Source organism: Rhincodon typus, chromosome 8, assembly GCF_021869965.1.
Source record: "Rhincodon typus isolate 14 chromosome 8, sRhiTyp1.1, whole genome shotgun sequence".
NCBI lineage: Eukaryota > Metazoa > Chordata > Chondrichthyes > Orectolobiformes > Rhincodontidae > Rhincodon > Rhincodon typus.
Window position 1 is genome coordinate 64,606,936 of NC_063339.1, and position 22,142 is coordinate 64,629,077.

A 22,142-nucleotide genomic window follows, 5' to 3' on the forward strand; every position below is an offset into this window, starting at 1 on the left:
AAGGCTGGGAACTTTAAAATCAAGGCTGGGAACTTTAAAATCAAGGCACTGCTAAACTGGAACCAATGTAGGTCAAGCAAGCACAGGGGTGATGCACAAATGGAACTTGGTGCAACTCCGGACAATGGCAGAGTTTTGGATCACTAAGTTTATGGATGGTAGAAAAATCAGTTAGGAGCATTTGAGAATAGTCAAGTCTGAAGTAAGGCGTTTGACAAAGGTTCCTCATGGCAGACTGGTTAGCAAAGTTATATCACATGGAATACAGGGAGAACTACCCATTTAGATACAGAACTGGTTCAAAGGAAGAGGACAAAGGGTGGTGGTGGAGGGTTATTTTTCCAGATTGGAGACTAGTGACTAGTAGTGTGCCACAAGGATCAGTGCTCAGTACACCTTGTCATTTTTATAACTGATTTGAATGTGAACATAGGAGGTATGGTTAGTAAGTTTGCAGATGACACCAAAATTGAATGTAGTGGACAGTGAAGAAGGTTACCTCAGAATACAACAGGATCATGACCAGATGGGCCAATGGGCTGAAGAGTGGCAGATGGAATTTAATTTAGATAAATGTGAGGTGCTGCATTTTGAAGGGGCAAATTGGGCAGGAGTTATACATTTAATGGTAAGATCCTGTGGAGTGTTGCTGAACAAACAGACCTTGGGGTGCAGGTTAGTAGCTCCTTGAAAGTGGAGTCCCGGGTAGATAAGATAGGGAAGGCCGCATTTGGTATGCTTGCCTTTATGGGCAGTGCATTGAGAATAGGAGTTGGGAGGTCATGTTGCGGCGGTAGAGGACATTGCTTAGTCACTTTTGGAATACTGCGTTCATTTCTGATCTCCCTGCTATAGGGAGAGGCTGAATAGGCTGGGGCTATTCTCCCTGGAACATTGGTGGCTGAGAGGTTCATAAAATTAAAGGGACATGGATAGGGTGAATAAACAAGGTCTTTTCCCCAGAGTGGGTGAGATCAAAACTAGGAGGCTTAGGATTACGGTGACAGGAGAAAGAGAAAAAGGGACCTAAGAGGTAACTTTTTCATGCAGAGGGTGGTGCGTGTACGGAATGGGCTGCCAGAGGAAGAGGTGGAGGCTAGTACAATTACAACATTTAAGAGGCATCTGGATGTATACTAATATGAAGGATTTAAAAGGATATGGGCCTAATGTTGGCAAATGGGACTAGATTTATTAAGGATATCTGGTCGGCATGGATGATTTGGACTGAAAGGGTCTGTTTCCGAACTCTACAACTCTATGTCTCTAATGAAGGCTTCAGTGTATCAGCAGTAAATGAGCAGAGACAGGGATGGAGCTGAGTGAATCCACAAAAGGCGGAAACTGCATGTTTCGGAGACGTTGCAAATATAAGGTCAAAAGCTCATCTTGGAGTCAAATAAGACACCAAGGTTATGAACAGTCTGATGCAGACTCAAAAGCTTGTTAGGGATAGGAGTGAAATCAAAGTCTAGGGAATAGAATTTGTTGCAGGGACCAAAAATGGCTTCAATCTTCCCAACATTTGAAGTCTCTGCTCATTCTGTACTGGGTATCAGACTCGCCCGTTGTTGTGGATCAGACCAGATCCCACCAACCCCCAACCAAAGTACTGGATGGGGATAGCCTAGACTCTAACTTTTATAGATTTATTTAAAGGCAAGTGTAAGGTGCAGTGTTCCAGATGTGATTCAATCAGGCCACTACTAGGCTTTAATCAAAATAAGCTGTATTCCGACAACACAGTTAAAATACAAATGAAAAGAAGAACAGGCACAAGCCTTAACAAGATACTATATGATTAATCACTAATCATCAACTGTTCCAATACTGGCATCATCCCACAAACACACCCTTTGGCAAAAATGCAATTCCGCAAAACGGTCACAGTTCTCTCATGCTCTCTCTCTCTCCAGTCCAGAGGAAACAAACAATCTGCCCTTTATGATTTTTAAGAGGAAGCCTTGCTATCCAAGATTCTAGTAGCAGGAAACTCAAGCTTTTAGTTCAGCAGCTGGCAGATCTTCTCACTAAGTGAAAGCAAAATTAAAAACCTCCCTGGGTCTGGAGAGCACTGACCCCATTCACTTTTGTCATTTTTCAAGAAAAACACCCAGGGAGAACTCAAATGCTGTTTACCAACTGCCTGTTGGAAGACGACATTCTGACACCACTGTGGCAACACTTCTCTACGAGAAACAGGACAGAACACATCTCTCTCTTATGGGCATGGAACCATCACAACACTGAATTTAGAATGGTGTTGGTGTGGCACCTGAGTACTTAGGGAAACTGACATGCTTTCAGGTGATGTTGTTGAATCTTAATACACAGATGAGATGTGATGGAGGGTGTGTTACGGCTGCATTGTTACATAACAGCATAGTGGAATGGCTCTCCCAAGGCACTGCTCTCCACATCGGAAGCTGAAACCACGTACAGCAATCACTTGAAGTGACACAAGAGGGAGGGGAGAAGTTCCACTTTTCCAAGTTAAATTCTTCTAGTACCACTCTTGGTTGGAGTGTGTAGTTACAGCATTGCAGAATTACACTGACAGATTCTATTATAAATATGACCACACCCGTATACAGATTTTTTTTAAACAATACCTGAGTATTTATCACAGGTCCATCCCCTCACAGCTTAGTTACTACTTGCTTGGCATCTACTGCCCTCTTCCTAAAGAGGATGGCATGCAGGAAAGTAGGTTTGAAGAAATATATGTGAAAATGACCTATTGGAACTAGTGCATAAGGCAGCCTTCTGCCTTGCATGGTATCCAGTCACCGCTCTGCATGCTCTTGGACAAGATAGTTGAGAACACCAATGCCAAGGCAGGGAGAAATAGATTTCTCAACTTATCAAGAAGGTCCCCAAAGAAATGGGATGGAAAATAATAAAGCACAACAAAGCTTAAGTTCTCTCATTCTAAATCAAGTGTTCTCAGCGTGTGATGAAAAGTAATAAAAATCCCAGCATCTGAAACACGATGACACTCTAAGCAAGGGCAAGATCAGCATGCACAACATGTCTTCAGCTCCAACATGAAGCTGATTAATTCTCTCTCTACAGGAAGAATGTTAATTGATTTGCATCTTGAAGTAACATGCAAAAAACTGAAATTCCTCACGGTCCACCTTGTTTAAACAATCTAGATTTTGTGGCATGTAGAGGAAAGCTGTATCATCCAACAAATAATACTGTCTTCTCCTTGTCTCCCAGTAACATCGGCAACCCATAAACTTTGGAATTGCACTCTAGTACAAAAATATAAAATACAACGTTAAGTGAATTTAAATCTAACTTAGGAATAACCGACTTTCATCAGCAAAGAAGGAAATTACTTTAAGTGGAGTGTGCAATGAGCAAACAGCTCACAAAATAAGTTGCTCCACACAAATCCACTGGCAGGAGGACTGACTGCAGCTAAACTACAATTGCCTACAATTTCTAAACACACTCAATAAAAATTGCACAGCAAATAACAAAGTTTGAGACTTGCTTTTAGGGAAAGGAATGACAGTAAAACTTCTAATCTAGCACTCACCCAAAGTGTAATATATTATGAATTATTTTTATGCCTAGTAAGCTGTTCAGATCATGAGGACTTGTTAAATCAGTTTATGGCTTAGCAGTAGCTACTTTGTCAAGAATCTGGATTTAAATTTATTTTTCATATAATAAACTCAAAGACACTGTGTGGAAGAGTAATCAGAGAATAATAGTTGCTGAGCCATATAAGAAAGTTTTGGTGAATTGGCAGTCTGAGGCAATTGTAGCAGTTCCACAATGAAGAGTTTTCAGACAGAATTCTGGAGCATAGGTTCTAGGTGGCTGAAGATGCAAGTGTCAATAATAGAGGGAAATATCACACAAAAGCTAACAATTGGACAAATGTAGAGTTATAGACAGATTCTTCAGTCCAATTCATCTTTGCTGACCAGATATCCTAAACTGATCTAGTTCCTTTTACCAGCATTTGGCCCATATCCCTCTTAAGGTCTTCCTCTTCATGTTTCCATCCAGATGCCTTTGAAATGCTCTAATTGTATCCCACACCATCACTTCCTGTGGCAGCTCATTCTATACACTCATCACCGTCTGCATGAAAAAGTTGCACCTTAGGTTCCTTTTATATCTTCGCCCTCTCACCTTAAACCTGTGCCTTCTAGTTTTGAATTCCCCTACCCTAGGAAAAAGACCTTGGCTATTGATCCTCTCCATGCCCCTCATGATTTTATAAGCCTCTAAAGGTCCCCCTTCAGCCTCAGACAGTTTTTGAGAAACAGTTGGTCTGAAGTTAGGAATGGGCAATGTTAGGATGTAACTTAAAGCAAAAGAATGAGTAAGACAAAGAACAGCGTTTTAGCAGCAAGGGAGCTGAAGCATAAGGATAAGCAACAGAAGCTGAGGTTGAGCACAGACTAACTGAATCTAAGGCAGCATACAAGGAAAATGATGAAATCAGTGGCAAAGGTTTGGAGTGAGCGTTTGGGCCCAAGAACTTTGTTCCTCTGAATATTTAACTCAAGGAAACTCAACCAAGATCAGGTTATTAGATAAGCCTTTAGACAACATAGACGCAGTGAACAAGTTGAGACAGGTGGGACCGAGGCAGAGTTATGTCATTACTATACATGCGAACCCTGTGTGGAGTTGAATCAAACAATGCCTCTGAGCTGAATGATTTACCAGGGATAAGGTAAAGGTGGAAGTGAAACAGTGGTTGAGCAAATTGAAAAAAAGTTAACAAAAATTCTTGTATAATGAACATCCAGCACCTCATCTATAACCTCAATACTGTACATTAAATGGAGAATAATTTACACATTTGCAGTGAAGTGAAATCTTTTAACTAAAAGTAGGTAATGAATGATAAAAAGTTCAAAGTAATGAAAGAAATTTTAAGAATTGTAATGCAGACTAAGGTGAAAGCCTTTGATTGTGTGTTATTCTATACTGTTACTCTTAATAGAAAAGTCCCAAAAAACTCATAAGAATAAGTAATGTTATTCCCTTGCTCTTGAATTAAACTAGTCAACCTTGAGAATGCCTTCTTTGAATAAGTGTACATCATGTTATGTCTAATGTTATTTAGGATTACAATGATGCCCAAAAACACAAAAAGTTTTAAAAATTACCTTTGGATTTTTCCCCTCTTTGACCAGCATTGCACGCAATCTCTCCTGGGAAGGTGGTGCAATAAAGATTATATAAGGTTTTAAATCTGAATTGCGTAGAATTCTCAACGACTAGGGAACAAAAAAAACAAATGCAGCAATGAGAAAACATAACGAAAACTACAAATAACACCAGATTTTTTGGGACAAAATAATGAATGACATTTTAGAACAATTTATTCCTTGGTTGTCAAGGGATTGAGTGAGTATTTTTCAGTTTTTCCATCTTAATGCGACTCAAGAAATGCAACCAAAAGAATAGGCTTTGCTGAAAATCTTGTATTCAAGAGCTAACCGTACAAGTGCTCTCTAGTTCCAAATGGAGCACAGCAATATTCCATAACAAGTGCACTTATTCATTATTTTGTTTTTAAATACAGAAACCACAACAGCAGAGTTCAAATTAATTTGATCCAGGATTGAGGATTATGTCAATAATTGTGACCAGATTTCTCCCATCGATTATAAATTTAAAGTGGTAAACAACAGATGGCTGTCTGTGCATTAGTGAATTGCAACATATTTCGGGAGTAATACAATCACCAAATTGAGGAACACATAGGCAAGCCACTTGTAGCTAATTTACAAACGTACTGCTTGAACCTATTGGCTCTGCTGAAACTAAGGGCTGTGTTTTAGGAAAGGACCAAAAGGAGTGAATAATAGGTGCATTAGTTTGGAGCTTTGTTTTAGTGAGTTCGGGAACTGGAGCACACTGGCAGTATATGGCAGAGGCAAATTTAATTGCAACTTTCAGCAAGACAGGATAACCATTAAAGGAGAAGAAATGTGCAGGATAATGAGAAAAAGTTAAGGAGGTGACTAATTGAGTGACATTAAAAACAGGTAGGAAAACACTTCTGAAGAGTACATAAGGAGGAGGTCGCTGACTGATATATACAGGTTGAGTGAGTGGCTGGGGAAAAAGGTTGCAAAATGAGGGTATACTGTGACAAAATGCAAAAAGAATAAAAAAAAAGCTGAGGATTACCTAACCGGAGAATGACTGAAGAATTTCAACTTGCAGAGGGATTATATCTTCTCATGCAGGAATCACAAAAGGATAGCATTGAATTAAAGCAAGTAATTAAGAAGGCTATCTGAATGCCATCCTTTACTTTGAGGGGAATTGAATATTAAAAAGAGAATATTATGTTTTAATTATAAAGGCAAGACTACAGCTCAGTGTACTATTTTAGTCCTCTTATTTAAAAATGCATGTAAATGTGTTAGAAGCAGCTCAGAGGTTTATTAGCCCGATTCCTTGAAGAAAATCCATTCATTCCAGGTAAGATAGAGCTTCTTGCTCCTGAAGTGTAGAGGAATGAAGTGGTGACCTGACAAGTGTATAACATCTTGAATGGTTTTGATAAAGTGAACAGGGGAAATGTTGTTTCTTTTTTGGGTGAGCCTACACATTAAAGCACAGTTTTAAGATTAGGGGTCACCTTTTTAGAACAGAGTTAAGAAGATTATCTTATTTTTTGAATGCTGTGCACCAGAATGCATTGGAGGGAGGGTTATTATATATTTTTAATGTGGAGAGGGATAGATTATTGTTAGGTGGGGAATCAAAAGTAAATCAGAGGTAGATAGGAATGTGGAATTCAAAGCAAAAAAAATCAATGATCTCAATGAATGGTGAGCAAGCTTGACAGGCCAATGGCCTAGCTCTTCACCTAATTCATATGTTTATACTCCTGATTTCTAACTAGTCTACGCTTCTATGACCAAAGTGATCAAACTCCTGTGTTTCAACCTTGAACGAGGCCACTGGCTACTTTTGTGGGTTTTGTAAAATCTTGTATGAGAACTAGCAATTAGCTATTGGACTTATAATTTCTTCTCTATTACTGTCTTGCAAGTTCATTGCAAGTTTAATGACCACAGAGTGATGTAATAAACTATAGTCTTCTTGAACAACACAGTGTGGAGCTGGAGGAACACTTCTGAAGAAGGGTCCTGACCTGGAACGTCAACTTTCCTACTCCTCTGATGCCTCGCCTGCTGTGTTCCTCCAGCTCCAAACTAATCCGACTCCAGCATCTGCAGTTTTTACTATCTCTCTAGTTTTCTTGGCTTTGCCTATATCAGATAAGCTTCCAAAACTATTTGACTGTTATACTGTATTTTTAAAAGCAATTAAATCAGTATTTATTGACTCAAAACTTAAGTTCCAAAGAAAAGTGCCTTATTTAACACAAAAGGCATTTTACAGATGACAACGCAAGTTAAAACAAAATAAAACATTAAGGTTCAAAGGATCCTGCATGCAAATAATCGATATGACACAATTCTGCTCATACTTATTTCAGCATGTTGAGAGTCCTAACGATATAATTGAACAATACAGTTGAAATGAGAGCCGATTTACCCTTCCATGCCTGGCTATAAAAAGTGACAATTATCTTTGGACTAAATGTATTTTGAAGGGACTATGTATTTACTGATATGAGATGCAATACAAGTTACCTATATATAGGACAAAAGCATACTTGGAACAATAATGGATTGACATGTACCTTAACTGTCTGTTAGTAGGCTATTCATTTTGTTTGAGTTTCAGGTGAGCGCAAGACATTTATGGATTGAGGAAATCCTTTCAGCATTTCTGAATATATTTGTCCAGGACAATGTAACGTTCCCTTCCATTGCTCCATTCAATTACTACTTACGAGATTCGAGGATTCGCATCATCTACCTTTTCCCAGAAAATCCATGCAAAATGTTCATTAAACTTTGCATTAAAATCTTCGTGTTGAAAAGTTATCCTACACAGTTTTGAACCCCCTTTGTCCTAGCCCCACCATTTAAATTATAAGACCATACGATATCACAGCAAGTGTCCCCATTCGGCCCATTGAGCTTGCACCACCATTCAATAAGATCATGGCTGATTTGAAATTCCCCACACCCATTTTCTTGCATTTTTCATATAACCTTCAATTCCCCTACTGACCAAGAATCTCTCACCTTTAACTATACACAAGGACTCTGCCTTCACAACTCGGTAGCAAGTAGTTCCAAAAACACAAAACCCTAAGAAGAAATTCCTCATCTCAGTCTTAAATTGGTACCCCTTTATTCTGAGATGATGCCCTCTTGTCTGAGACTATCCCATGAGAGGAAACATCCTCTCAGCAGTCACCATGTCAAGCCACTTAAGAATCCTATGTGTTTCAATGAGATTGCCTCTTGTTCTTCTAAACTTCAGCAAGTAGAACGCCAACCTAATTAGCCTTTGTTCATAGGATAATCCTCCACACATCAGGGATCATCCCAGTGAACCGTCTTTGAACCACCTCCAATGAAATAATGTCTTTCCTCAGATAAGTGGACCTAAAATGTGCGCAGTACTCCAAATGTGGTCTCACCAGCACCTGTACAGTTGCAGTAAGACTTCCCTACACTTACACACCAACCCCTTTGAAATAAGGGCCAACATTCCATTAGTCTTCCTAATATCTGCTGCACCTATGTGCAAGCTTTGTGTTTCATATACAAATACCCACAAGTCCTTTTGTGTTGCAGCTTTCTGCGGTTTTTCTTCAGTTAAATAATACTGTGTTGTTCTCCCTTCTCAAGGAATGACCTCACATTTTCCCATATTATATTCCTTTTGCCTACTTACATAACCTACCTAATATCTCTAAGCTGTTTGTCTCTCTCTCTCTCTCTCTCTCATAACCTGCCTTTCCATCTATTTTTGTGTTGATGCAAATTTGGCTACAGTATGTTCACTTTGTTCCTCCAAGTCATTAATGTATTATATAGTTGCAGTCCCAGCCCTGATTCCTGTGAAAACTCACTGGACACGAGTCACCAACCTGAAAAAGAACTCTCAACCCCAACTCATTGTTTCCTGCCCATTAATAAATTTTCACTGTGCCAATTTACCACCTCTAATATAGTGGCTCACATCTTATGACTTAACCTTTTCAGGTATCTTGTCTAATGCCTTCTAGAAGTCCAAACAATACATCTACTAGTTCCCCTCTTTCCACTCTGAGACTTACTCAAAACTCACACAGACACTACTTCCCTTTCACGAAGCCATAGTGACTCTGCTTGATTAAAATATGATTTTCCAGATATTCTGCCAATCCTTCCATAATAATTGATACCAATACTTTTCCAACAAAAGATGCTAAGCTAATTAGCCTATAGTTACCTTTTTGTCTCTTTCAGTTTTTGAATCAGTGTCACATTAACAGTTTTATAATCCTTTCATTTGTTAGCGTGCATACCTTTAACGTAACATTACGTTGCAGCTACTTGTTTCGTTGCTATATAGCACAAGGGTCTCTTATTTTTCCTCATGACTCAGACAATTCACATGATGGATTAGCTTTTGCTGAGGTTCTGCCTCTAGTTGGCTCATGAAAGTCATTCCACTATTTCACAGAATTGATGATAGACTCTTGGATCTATAATTTCCTCAGTTTGAGTATGGGAACTATTTGCAAACTCTCAGCATTTTACATCTCCACTGATTCCTTGAACGATTGGCAGCATTTCACTAATCTCTTTGCCAGTCTCAAACTCGAGTATCATTACCAACTCTTGTCATTTATTTCAATTTTTACTGGACATCAAAATCTTGAATTTTGCTTTGTTCATTCTCTTCCCCCGCCCCAGAGAGGAATTGGTGTTCATTACTTACCCAAAGTATTCACAAGGAAAGGTGTCATTCAGAATATTTCCTAATTTACATCCATCATCAGATCCCAATTTATTTTCGTCTTTAAATCTCACTTCTTAGAGAGATTTTTTTTGCAGAACTGAAAGTTTTGCTTTTATTATTGCATGTTGCCATTGTAACTGCTCTTTTTCCTTGGCCTATATTAACCACTCATTATATTTTCATGTTTTTATAAGATCAACATTTGTACAATGAACCTCTTCTCCTTTTCCTTGCTTGATTTGTAGAAATAATTTTGTCTCTTCATTTCACTTCATTAACTCATTGAGGAATTGTACTTGAACTGTATAATTACTTAACTGTAAAATACCTAGCATTAAGTAGTATTCAATTTGTCTCCTACTTAAATGTTGACAAAAATCTCTTTATCCAATTAATATATCTAACTCTTGCCAGTTTAGACAAATGCTCACAAACCTAGAATGTTAAATCTTTTTTCATAAGTACTGCCAGGCCTATTGAGTATTTCCAGCATTTTATATGATTTTATGTTAGATTTCTGTAATATTTTGCTTTCATAACTTATGCTTTAGCTGCTTACCTGGGTATGTAAATTTAATAGGCATATTTTTCCAGAATTGATCACTTGTCTCACTGAATCAATACTGGTGCCATACAGGTTCTTTTCATATTCTCCATGTTCAATGAATTTGTTAGTTGCCATGTCTGCTTCAAAAAATTGCCGTGACACAAAAAGGTAATCACGCCCATTTACTTCTTCATCTCTCATAGAACGCGTTGTATCTACAAATGCAAAGAAATGAGTGAGACAGAAAACATACCACTGGATACAGTTAAAGCAAGATGGTTCAGATAACTTACGAGGTACTGCTAGAGCAAAACGATCAACCTCTCTTTCCATCAATTTCTGCCTCAGTTCATTCTGACCACAGTTTGGTGGACCAATCAAAACAATTGGCCTTTTTCTGCTTGCAGGTTGGTGATATAGTGACATTTCTTCATAGGTCAAGATCTCATCGTTATCATAGTCTGTTGGGGGAAAACAGAAATACAACAGTCTTTCGTAAGTATACCTGCACCTACCCAATTTTTCCTTGATGATTTCCAAAGGCATACATAAAAAAGGCAAGGGGAAGCAAAAGGAAGGGATTTTGAGAGGGCAGCTGGAAGTACAAGAAAACCCTTGGGGGAGACAACAGTGTTCAAGTATACACACTTTAGAACATTTTGAATTTTACATTAATGTGTTTACTTAATAGTCTTTTTGTTTATTTCTACAATATGTCACTTTCTAGCACCTTTCCTAAAATTCCTAACTATTTCTCTTTCCTTTATTGCTATTCTTTTCATAGTTTCTCTTTTGTCACTAGCATTGCACCATTATACATATTGACCCTTTTACTCAGCTCTCTCATTCAAGCTTTTAACTGTTTGAACTGGGCCCTTTCTCCCCCTCACAGCAATGGAAGTAACACAGTATAGACAGGCCAGCATGAGGAGTCAGCTGATGCAAAAAACGGCCTGATCTGTTTTATTAATAGATGACTCTGTTCCAGCAGGACTGAAGAGATATGTGAATCACTTCCAGTGATTTTTTTTTAACAAAATCAAGTAAGAGACACAGATAATGCTGGGTAATGAGCACATTAATTGTCACATGAACTGAAGTTTGACATGTTGTCACATCTTGACCACATTTCAACGCAAAATTATCAAGCTTCAGACATAGTGCAGCAATGCTGCACTATGGTGGTAAAGTTCACAAAATCAAGGTTCTTATATTAAAACTGGACATATTTCTTATACATACCATCATTTCGATTTGCATTGTACAGCACCTTCTTCCGTTTCTTCTTATTTTTCTTAGCACACCAAAGTTTACCTGGAGTAAAAAAACACTTAGGCCTGATGTTATTCTGTCCCAAGTATTTAAATTCCAAGGCTAGCTTTTCACACAGAATATGCAAGAATCAGTGTTATGAGTGGGCAAAGTTAGAATTAGAAATTCTCATTACAGTATTTTTCTGAACCAAAGTGCCTGAACTGACTCTTTCAAAATCTAAATTAAAACAAAGAAGTGTTGGAGATCTCCAGCATCTACAGAAACAGAAATTGCTGCAGAAATTCAGCAGTTTTGGCAGAATCTGTGGGAAGACAGTAGAGTTAACGTTTCAAGTCCAGTGACTCTTCATCTGTTCTGTTATAGCTAGGATTTCCGGGCTACTAACAGCTCAGATGAAGAAGCACTCGAGTGAAACAGCAAACCTGCTTTCTTCTCACAGATGCTGCCAAACCTGCTGAGGTTCTCTTCCAAAAAGCTGCCATGTTAGTTTAATTTTCAACCTCCACCTTATTGCCCTTAAAATATTTATTCTATTCCCTTTTGAAAATTACTGTTGAATCTACCACCATCACCCTTTACATCAGAGTATTCCAGATGATCAGGATTCACTACATGAGTACGAATCTAATCTTGCCTTTTTGTTTACTAATTATCTGTAATTGTTTACCAGTCACTGATTATACAGTATTTTTGATTCATTAGGAATTCTTTCCTATCTGCCTGAAAAATGATTACATCACCAATGGGATACCATAACTTTTAAAGGCTTTTGCGTCATTGCTAATACAGCAATCATTTGAAAGACGCAAGCTCAGGATTCCCTTGCCTTTTGTTAAGGCATTCTTTATTGATATTTGGAAGTAAACAAGATTCAAATAGCTAATGGTTAACGTCTTACCTTTACAACTCAGCTAAATTTCAGACTGGTAATTTAATAATGACTTGTAACTAAATTGGGACACCAAATGCTGTGTAATAAATTAGAACATTACAATATGCTATGATTCAATGGACACCAACCAGGGTAATACTTTTAAGCTTTAATGAAACAAAGTTCTTATTTTTGCAATATAAATTGCTTCATTCGGCCTGCCACCCTAATACTAAATACTTCATGACTCTATTGATTGTTACAGAAACAACTATATTTAATTACATAAAATAACAGCCCACTTCAAGGTAGCAATGACTTCAGGATTATTTTAACCAGCCTATCAAGTTGTGTTTTTAAAACTGAAGTAATTCTCTAAATGCCTGACTGGTATCTACCCAATTAGCAGTTCACACGTACAAGACAACCTAAAACAGAAATCATAAAGAGTGACAATTCTAAGAGCAGTTAAGTTTCCTAGCTACTTAATAACATATTACCAACTATTTCTTAACTATTTATGTTCAGTATTTCGAAGCGGAATTAAATTTGACAAAACTGTACAATGCTGTACAGGCCAAATTCATTTGCTGCATTAATGGGCAACTGGACTTCATAAATTTGTAAAAGTTTAATCGCAAAAATCTTAGAACAGCCAATTAATCAATGGCTAACTGTATTTGTAAAATGCACTGGCGCATTCATCTTTCAAGTACAGCCTAAAATGAAGAAAAATTTTGAAAAAAATCAATTATCTAGGGAATGCAGGAAGTTTTTTTTTAGCGTTACTAAATATCACACAAATGTCACCTTGATGTTTCACAGAAGAATTCTGAGTTCAAAGTGTTTCGAATGGAATTGGGAGATTGGCACTTTTCATTCTATCATTGAGACTGCTCTCTAGAACTGACCGTTCCATAGTCATCAGTACCGCATCATATTTGCGCAACCATGCTTCCTGTCCAAACAATGTGACCACTAACCAGTGGCTTAACCACGTAATCAGGAAAAAAAATGTTGTATATAGCTGCCACTTTAAAGGAGCACATTAGGGCTGGATCTTCACTGTGCAAGTCTAACCAGCTATCCATGGAGTTACTTGAATTGTATTTTAATTTTTCTTCCTGACAGATAACTTATGGGCAACAGTACAACACAAATATATTTTTATGACTGTTCTATAATAATCCCAATTTTGATTTCATTTGTTTACATTTTTTAAAGTTACATAAACAGGACTTTGAATTTACGCCACTCCTAACCTGATTTCTCTGGCTCTTTGTCTTCCTCAATGGTTTGTTTCATGGCTTCTCTTTGTTGCTGGAAGCTTTTCCCTGTTTGTACGTAAAAGGATAAAGGTTACTGTAAAAAGTAAGATACTTGATTGCAAGAGATAGTAGAAACTGCAGATGCTGGAGAATCTGGGATAACAAGGTGTAGAGCTGGATGAACACAGCAGGCCAGGCAGCAGAGGAGCAGGATTGCAAGCTAGATAAAAGGTGAATTTAATCTTTTTGACAGTACGTTACCAGAAAGACTTGTTTGTGCTGTTCAACCTGTGAAGATACTGCAAAACTCAGGCCAGCTATTTCTAACAAGGTTGACAAAAATCAGATTTTGTATTTTTGGGAAAGGTTACCAACAAAACAGAGCTTCTTCACTGTCAGGATTCAACAGGGCAAGGGGTGCAGATGTACATCACCTTAAGTCTCATAGCAAAGTGGTTGATATTTAAACTAGGATGCTTTAAGCAATTTCAGGCTGGATAACACTAAAGCCGTTCAAAATAAAACCAAACCACAGATCCTGGACAGGTAATGTATTGCTCTGCAGTTCACATTCAAAGTGGTTACTGGGCCAAGAGCTTGCCTTAAACTTTATAATATAGCTAAAGAAGACTTTAGGATTCTGATTAAATTCCATGTCTTTCTGGGAAATAATACAAAAACTTACAAACGCTCACATATACATTTGTCTCAGACTGAACAGCAGAACTTTTTTTTTTTAAAAAGCTGCTAACCATTAAAACAAAAAGAAGTTTATAATAAATGGGTGTTACACTGGAAGGGAAAAAAAAAAATCAACTTGAAATGTTAATTCTACTTCTTTCTTCAGACCTGTATTTCCAGCATTTTCAGATTTTGTATTCTATTTCTAGCATTGGCAGTATTATGCTCAAGGTTAGATCGAGTTTTGGAACAGCCAAGTGTCTATCAGCTCTAGAATTTATCTTTTACTTTGTTTTCACAAAACAGCATTTTAACAAAAACAAGTAAAACGCAGAGACAAGTTAACTATTTTGCACTAATCATTTTTCAGTCACTGATGCCAAGGAACCCTTTTCACAACCGAGATTTACAAATGTAGCATATAGTTTAAAAATCACTGCATACTAACGTCTTACCTGGAATAAGTCCAGCTAATGGCTGATTGTCTTCATCTCCATCTCTGTAAGCTTGCCACCAGTTGGGATCTTCTTGACTTATCACATGAAGCACATCTCCTTTCTGGAAAGACAGCCCCAGCTCACGACAGGGAATATAAGGATCATCTGAGGGGTCGTAATCAAAATGGGCTTTCACATGTACCTGAAGAAACAGTTGCTATGCATCAAAATTTACTCATTTTCCATTTTTTTAAAATTTACAAGAAATCTTTCCTTCTCTTATCGACTTCCATTATCACAATGGATTCAAAACTTGGAGAGATCCCTAACCAATTTGCCTGACAGTTCCTATAATTTATTTTTCAAATCAAGGAGGAAGCGCTTGGCCCTCTCACAGCACTTCTCACCCAGGGTTTGAAAGTATTTCACATGACAAAACATAATAAACTTAAATTATGATCACAACAAAAACAGAAATTGTTAGAAAATTTCAGATCAAGCAGCATCTGTGGAGAGAAATTAGAGTTAACATTTTGGGTCCACTGACTCTTCTTCAGAATTATGATCATGCTCTATTAAGTTTGTCAGTGGAAATTTTGCTTATTAGTTCTCTGCAAGCACATATACCACACAGATTATACTTATGATTCTAACATAGTGGACACTGGATTGCACTAAACCCTAATTCATCAATGCAACTTTAAAAACTCCAACAAAATTTTATGTACATAGAGCTTTGAAACTTTTCACTTAGAGTGAACAATTTTCTATGGGTAACGACAAGCCACTCTAGTTTTTTACTGAAAGAGGGGCTTCTATTCTGATACTCTAATAACTTATCGTAATGGCACAAAAATTGCCGTAATCCTGAATCCCGCCCCACCACTAGCTGGGAGAAAATCATTTCATCTTGCCCATACAAAGAACATATTCCATGTTAAATCTGTTCAATTTGAAAAAGTTGACATATGGGACTGATTGGCTAAAATAAATTAAAACTATTTAGTAAAATTCAAGTTAATCTGCTGAAGCTACAAGATATGGTCAAACAATTGTTAACTTAAAATCGGTACAAGTACCTTCTAATATTTCTTGAAACATAGCTTACTTACCACCATCTCTTTGGCAGGAGGATTCTTGGTCTGTTGACTGGGAATCAACACAAATGTCAGTGTACCATGCATATCAGCCTGTATAGATAACAAAGAAAAAATATGTTGAGCTGTATCTAAATATCAATATAATTCTGTAATATCAGAAACATGAAAACCACACAAGTATTTTGTAAGGATCAGACTGACGGAAGACTAGCCACGCAACTTTATATTAGAAACAAATCACATACCAGCAAATCAAACACCTCATTAACATCCTTCCCACGAATCTCAATCCCATTTATTTCAAGGACTTCATCCCCTTCGTGCAATACACCACTCTTCTCTGCAGCACCACCCTTCACAATACGACTGATAATGACAGATTCCACATCGTTACGTACCGTAGCTCCCTATACAGGAATACAATTAAAAAAACACACGTTATGCAAGTTTAGGTGAACCAGACAGATAGATTGAATCCCTAGACTACTGATGAATCAGCTGTCAGTAAAGAGTGGTGGGTAGACAGCTGTGCACAGGTGGGGAGGAAAGAAACCAGCTCAAGAGACTAAAGCAAAAAAAAACAGAAAATGCTGTAGAAACTCAGTAGGTTAGGTAGCATCTACACAAAGAAAAGCATGGTTGATATTTCAAGTTCGATATGACACTTCTTCAGACCTTTAGCCTTGCAAGCCTTGTAAGCCTAGTAGTTGCATCAAGCTGCAGAAATGGCTCAACAAATGAATGAAACCAGATGGAACATCTTACATGGACCTTTGGTATCAGGAACAATGGCAAACTTACCCTATTGACTCTGCAAAGTCCTCCTGACTAAAAATCTGGAGCTAATGCCACACTTGGGAGCACTGTCTCACAGATTAGTCAAGCACCAACTTCGGAATCATACCGTACCATATAATATTCCAGACAACACCAGAATTCCTAGTTATGTTTTGTTCCACTGTCAGTAGAGGTGCACCACAATTTTATACAGCTGGGAGAGAACTTCCCAAGGAGTTGTCAACACAGACTGCTGACCTCAAGGTCTCATGGCATTAGGTCAAACATGAGCCAAAAAAATCCTACCGATTACTATGTACAACCGTTGCTCAGCTAAGGAATCACTATTCCTGTGTTAAGCACAGCTTGGAGGAAGCACAGTGGACAGCAAGTGTGCAGAATATACTCTGGGTGGGCGACTTCAATGACCACCACGAAGAGTGGGTTTGGCAGCATCATTACTGATCAAGTTGGTCGAGTCTGGAAGGACATTGTAGCTAGACTGGTTTTGTGCTGGATGGTAAACAAACTAACGAGAGGTTAAAAACATACTTGATTTCATCCTTTCCGATCTGCCTTCTGTGGTCACATCTCCGTAACAGTACTGGTAGGCGTGACCACCATACAGTCTTTGTCGAAACGAAACACTGTCTTCACAATAGTGATAGCCCTCCATTATGCTGCATGGTGCGTCACTGTGCTAAACAGGATAGGCTTCTAACAACTCAACACTGGCCTGTTAGCAGCTACAAATGTACTGAAACAATCTATAAGCTTGTGGCCTGGCATATTCCTCACTCAACTATTACTACCAATTTAGAGCTGCAATCCTGGTTCAATGAAAATTGAGGACATGTAAGGAGAAGCATCAAGCATTCCTAAAAAATGAGTTGCTGGTAAAGACACCATGGTCCCAGAGACCATGAGGCTGCTCTCTGTATAAAGATGACTGCTGGTGGTTTAACCTGAGCGTGAGCACACCTCAGGTGAGGGGATAAGTTGAGAGGGTGTCCTTCATTGTAACCTCAGCCAATGCAGGAGCGGAACCCGTGCTGTTGGCATAACTTTGCATTGCAAGCTACTATCCAACCAACTGGGCCCCAAGCTAAAAGACGCAAGTACATGCATTACAAACATCATAAGCAGCAATTGCTACTCAGGGCTGAACAATTCCACAGCCAAGAGGTTAGATCTGAGCTCTGCAGTCCTGTCATATCCAGTTGTTGGTTGACAATTAAACAACTCAATGGAGAAGGTGGCTCCACAAAATCTCCACCCTTAATGAGTGGGTAGCTCAGCAAATCAGTGCAAAAAGAGAAGGCTGAAACCAATTCATGTTGCGGTCCCCCAGAAGTCCCTGGAATCACAGTCTTCAGTCAATTTGGTTCACTGCATGTTATCAAGAAATGGCTGAAAACACTGGATACTGCCAACATTATGGCACTAATACTGAGGATGTGCTCCTGAACTTGCCAAGCTGTTCTAGTACAACTACATTACATGCAACTACCCAACATTCTGTAAAATTGCTCAGGTAAATCCTGGACACAAAAGCAGGACAAATCAAATCCAGCCAATTATTGGCCCACAAGTCCACATTTGATCAGTAAAGTGATGGAACGGACCATCAACTATGCTATCAAGCATCACTTGCTTGGCAATAGATTGCTCACTAATGCTCAGTTTGGCTTTGCCAGGGCCCCAGCTCCAAAGCCCAATACAGCATTGGTTCAAACATGGACAAAAACAACGTTAGAGTGTCTGCCTTTGATGTCAAGGATACATATGACCAACTTTCACATCAAGGCCTAGAAAAACTAAAAGAAAGGTAAAGTGACCATAGGGCTGCTCTTTCAGGCAGAAGGAGCGGGAGAGAGACAACTGATGGTGAATTCAACATGCTTCAGGCAAAGGGCAAGGTTGAGGTGGGACCTTCGATGGTATCCTCAGCTGTTACAGGAATTTAACACAAAATGTTGGCATCACTCTGCATAACAAGCAAGCTAGGCATCCAGTCAAACTAGTATGTAAAGCAGACCTAGTCAAGTGAGGGGCGGTGTGTGCGCACGTAGTGGTCAGTGAAAGTCAGTCATCTGAGCTCCATACATCTATGCAGGAGGAGTACATCACAGTAGATACTTTCTAATCAACCTGTTTGGAGATGTTATTTCACACCTGTGGAGCAGGTGGGACTTGAACCCAGATCTTTTGAGTTCTTCAGGATGTTGTATTAGGCCCAACCAGCTTCAGCAATGAGATTTGTTCCATCGTAAGTTCAGACAGGGATGTTTGTTGATGTCTACACAATTCACAGATACTGAACCAATCCATATCCAACAACCTGCAATACCTTCACAGTATGCAGGCTAGAGTTGAAAACAGCAAGGTACATCTCCAACAAGAGAGAATATAAACATCATCCTTGACATTAGCAGAAACAGTGCTGGAATCTAAATACGGTGGCTACAACAGCAGCTCAGAGGTAATACTCTGGGAGAGGGTATACCTTCTAATTCCCCAAAGTACTTTTACCATCAACAAGGCAGAATATGGAATACTTTCCTAGATAACTGCAGTCCAACAGCACTCAAGGAGTTTGTTACTATCCAGGTCAAAGCAGTCATTTGATTGGCAGCACATCCTCAAGCATTCACTTCCTTTCCCACCGATGCACAGTTGCAGCAATATGCATCATGTACAAGATGCACTGCAGGAACACACCAAACTTCCTGAGGCAACACCTTTAAACTCACGATCACTACCATCTAGAAGGTCAAGGGCAGCAGATACATGAGAAACTACTGGCAAGGTCTCCACTCTGCCACGACTTTTCCAAACAAAACACAACAGCTCAGCCATGATACCACTAAACAAAAACAAAATGAAAGAACTGCAGATGCTGGAAATCTCACAAAAATAGAAATTTCTGGAAAAATTCAGCAGGTAAGGCAGCATCTGTGTACAGAAAACAACATTAACATTTCAGGTCCAGTGACCCTTCTTCTGAATCAGTTCTAAAGAAGGGTCACCAGACACAAAACATTAACCCTGTTTTCTCTCCACAGATGCTGCCAGACTTGCTGAGTTTTTCTAGGAATTTGTTTTTGTTGCAGCTATGATACCAATTATCCAGCTATGCAGCTGAGGCTTAACACTTAACCAGGATCACTGCATAAAATGTTTGTACTTAAATGTCAATGCCAGTAGGATTAAACTCAAGTTTGAGGCAAAAAATGCAAACCTTCAGGACAGAGGGTAGCAGAGAGTGGGTGCGGGGAAAAACTGCAAAACGAAACTTCTCAATAAAGCCACTAGATGGGGATAAAATATAATTCAAGAAACCACGGGGATAAGAAGAATAAAGGGTAGAAATGGCATCCAAATATCTTTGCCAAATTAAAGCAAAGTGATTGTATGCATTGACTCAGGCTGGGAGAAATAGTAAATGAGTGTACGGCAAAACATCACAACATTTTAACAATTAAGTAGAAGTGTACTTTATCAATGCACCCTAATCTAAGCTGCTGTTTAGGTGTTCCTTCACTCGTTCGAAGGGTAAACTGTAGTATAAATCAGAATAGAACTATTGCTGTATCACTGCAGTTAAGATACTCGAAGTCTAAGTTAAAATATCCGAATTTCTAAACATTGAAATGCAGTACTTGAATAGAAAAATTGACAACCTATTCAGTAGATCTTAGGGACTAATTAGCTTAGATGGCTGGTTTGTAATGCCGTGATGCCATTAGCCTGGTTCAATTCCTGCACTGGATGAGGTTTCATTGAAGGACTCCTCTTCTCAACCGCGTCCCTCACTGGAAGCATGGTGACCTACCAGGCGTTTTTCTCTCTAATGACAAAGCGCCCTCAAAGTCTGGAAGGACTGTAGCAATTTATCTTTTAAATAAATAGGTAGTTTGTTTGGGTGAAATATATAATATATACGTTACAAATTAAAACAAACCAAATTGTCAAAATCATCTCTTAGGCAATTGGTTTGTTATCTTAACTTGGACAACTCGTTTGAACTGCTATTGAAAGTTAAAACCTGCGCAGTAAACATTAACAAAACTATCAAACATCAACTTCATAATGTTGCAACAATCATCTGCATTACAAAATTAGAAAAGAATCCTTAATTCATGTGTTAAGAAATACTGAAAATAACACCTTATTCCCTTCATACTCTAATATCTGAGATTGGAATCAAAGAATCCCTGCAGTGTGGAAGCAGGCCATTCAGCCCATTGAGTCCACATCAACCCTCCGAAAAGCACCCCACCCAGACCCTGTAACCCTGTATTTCCTATGGAAACCCACCTAGCACATCCCTGGACACTGCGGGTATTTTAACATGGCCAAAACCACCTAACCTGCACATCTTTGGACCGAGGAGGAAACCCACACAGACACGGGGAGACCATGCAAGCTCCACGCAGACAGTTGCCCGAAGCTGGAATTGAACCCAGATTCCTGGCGCCTTACAAACTTGATCGGGTTCTAAGTACAAACTAGAAATTCTTTGTACTTGTGCAGTCAGAATAGAGAATTACAATTTGGAATACTGACAATGACTTTCACAAGCAAGTAAATGAAGCAAGATTCCTCATCTTGACTTGAGGTAAACAATATAACTGTTTCTGTAGAAAGTAAAGCTTTAAACTCCCGAATTCTAGGGCACCACAATAGCGGGCATGCCAAAGATATTTAACAAAATACTGAGTGTTTATTTAATTTTATATTTATAAAATGATTTATAAGCAACTTGCTTTTAAGTCATGCTGCAGTGAGTGAGCCAAGTCCCTATTGTACATGTGAGACTGAATATAAACGCTGTCAGATAAATCAAATTTCAAATGTAAAAGAGAACGATCAGTGCTTAACATCTTCTCCAGGCACAGTATTCAAACTAGTGATTATTTTGACAACTATTTTGAAGTAAAAATATTTATAAAATTCACAAAGAGAACTTTTACCCTTTTTGATATACACAGGCGGTCCCTCATTTACGAATGCTTGACTTACAAACGTTCATACTTACAAATGTAATCCCATACAGCAGTGTATTAACATTCGTTTTAAGGATCCAGCATGTGAGTATTTTCTCGTACTTATGAATGGCTATTTTATGTTGCTCTACACCGTATTCTGAATCGCATGACTGAAATTAATTGACAACATTTAGAGATACAAATAAGTCAGTTGTGCTACTCTGTTTGATGGCACTGAAATTATGTTTAGGTTTCTCTCCTTTATTGGACTATGGAAGAAATGTATATTCTTTGGTTATAACAAACTACAGTATATAATATCACCAAC

General features: G+C 38.5%; 1 protein-coding gene across 1 annotated transcript in view; it reads right to left on the bottom strand.

The window, feature by feature from the left end:
• pals1a (protein associated with LIN7 1, MAGUK p55 family member a) overlaps positions 1 to 22,142 on the bottom strand; it is a 43,739-nt gene that overhangs the window by 4,541 nt on the left and 17,056 nt on the right. The window contains exons 5-12 of the mRNA XM_048600396.1: positions 16,292 to 16,453; positions 16,059 to 16,136; positions 14,965 to 15,148; positions 13,823 to 13,894; positions 11,657 to 11,728; positions 10,708 to 10,875; positions 10,427 to 10,629; positions 5,145 to 5,255 (exon numbers count right to left, since the gene is read on the bottom strand). Of these exons, the coding sequence (XP_048456353.1) occupies positions 5,145 to 5,255; positions 10,427 to 10,629; positions 10,708 to 10,875; positions 11,657 to 11,728; positions 13,823 to 13,894; positions 14,965 to 15,148; positions 16,059 to 16,136; positions 16,292 to 16,453 (1,050 nt within the window). The remainder of the gene's footprint in view (positions 1 to 5,144; positions 5,256 to 10,426; positions 10,630 to 10,707; positions 10,876 to 11,656; positions 11,729 to 13,822; positions 13,895 to 14,964; positions 15,149 to 16,058; positions 16,137 to 16,291; positions 16,454 to 22,142) is intronic.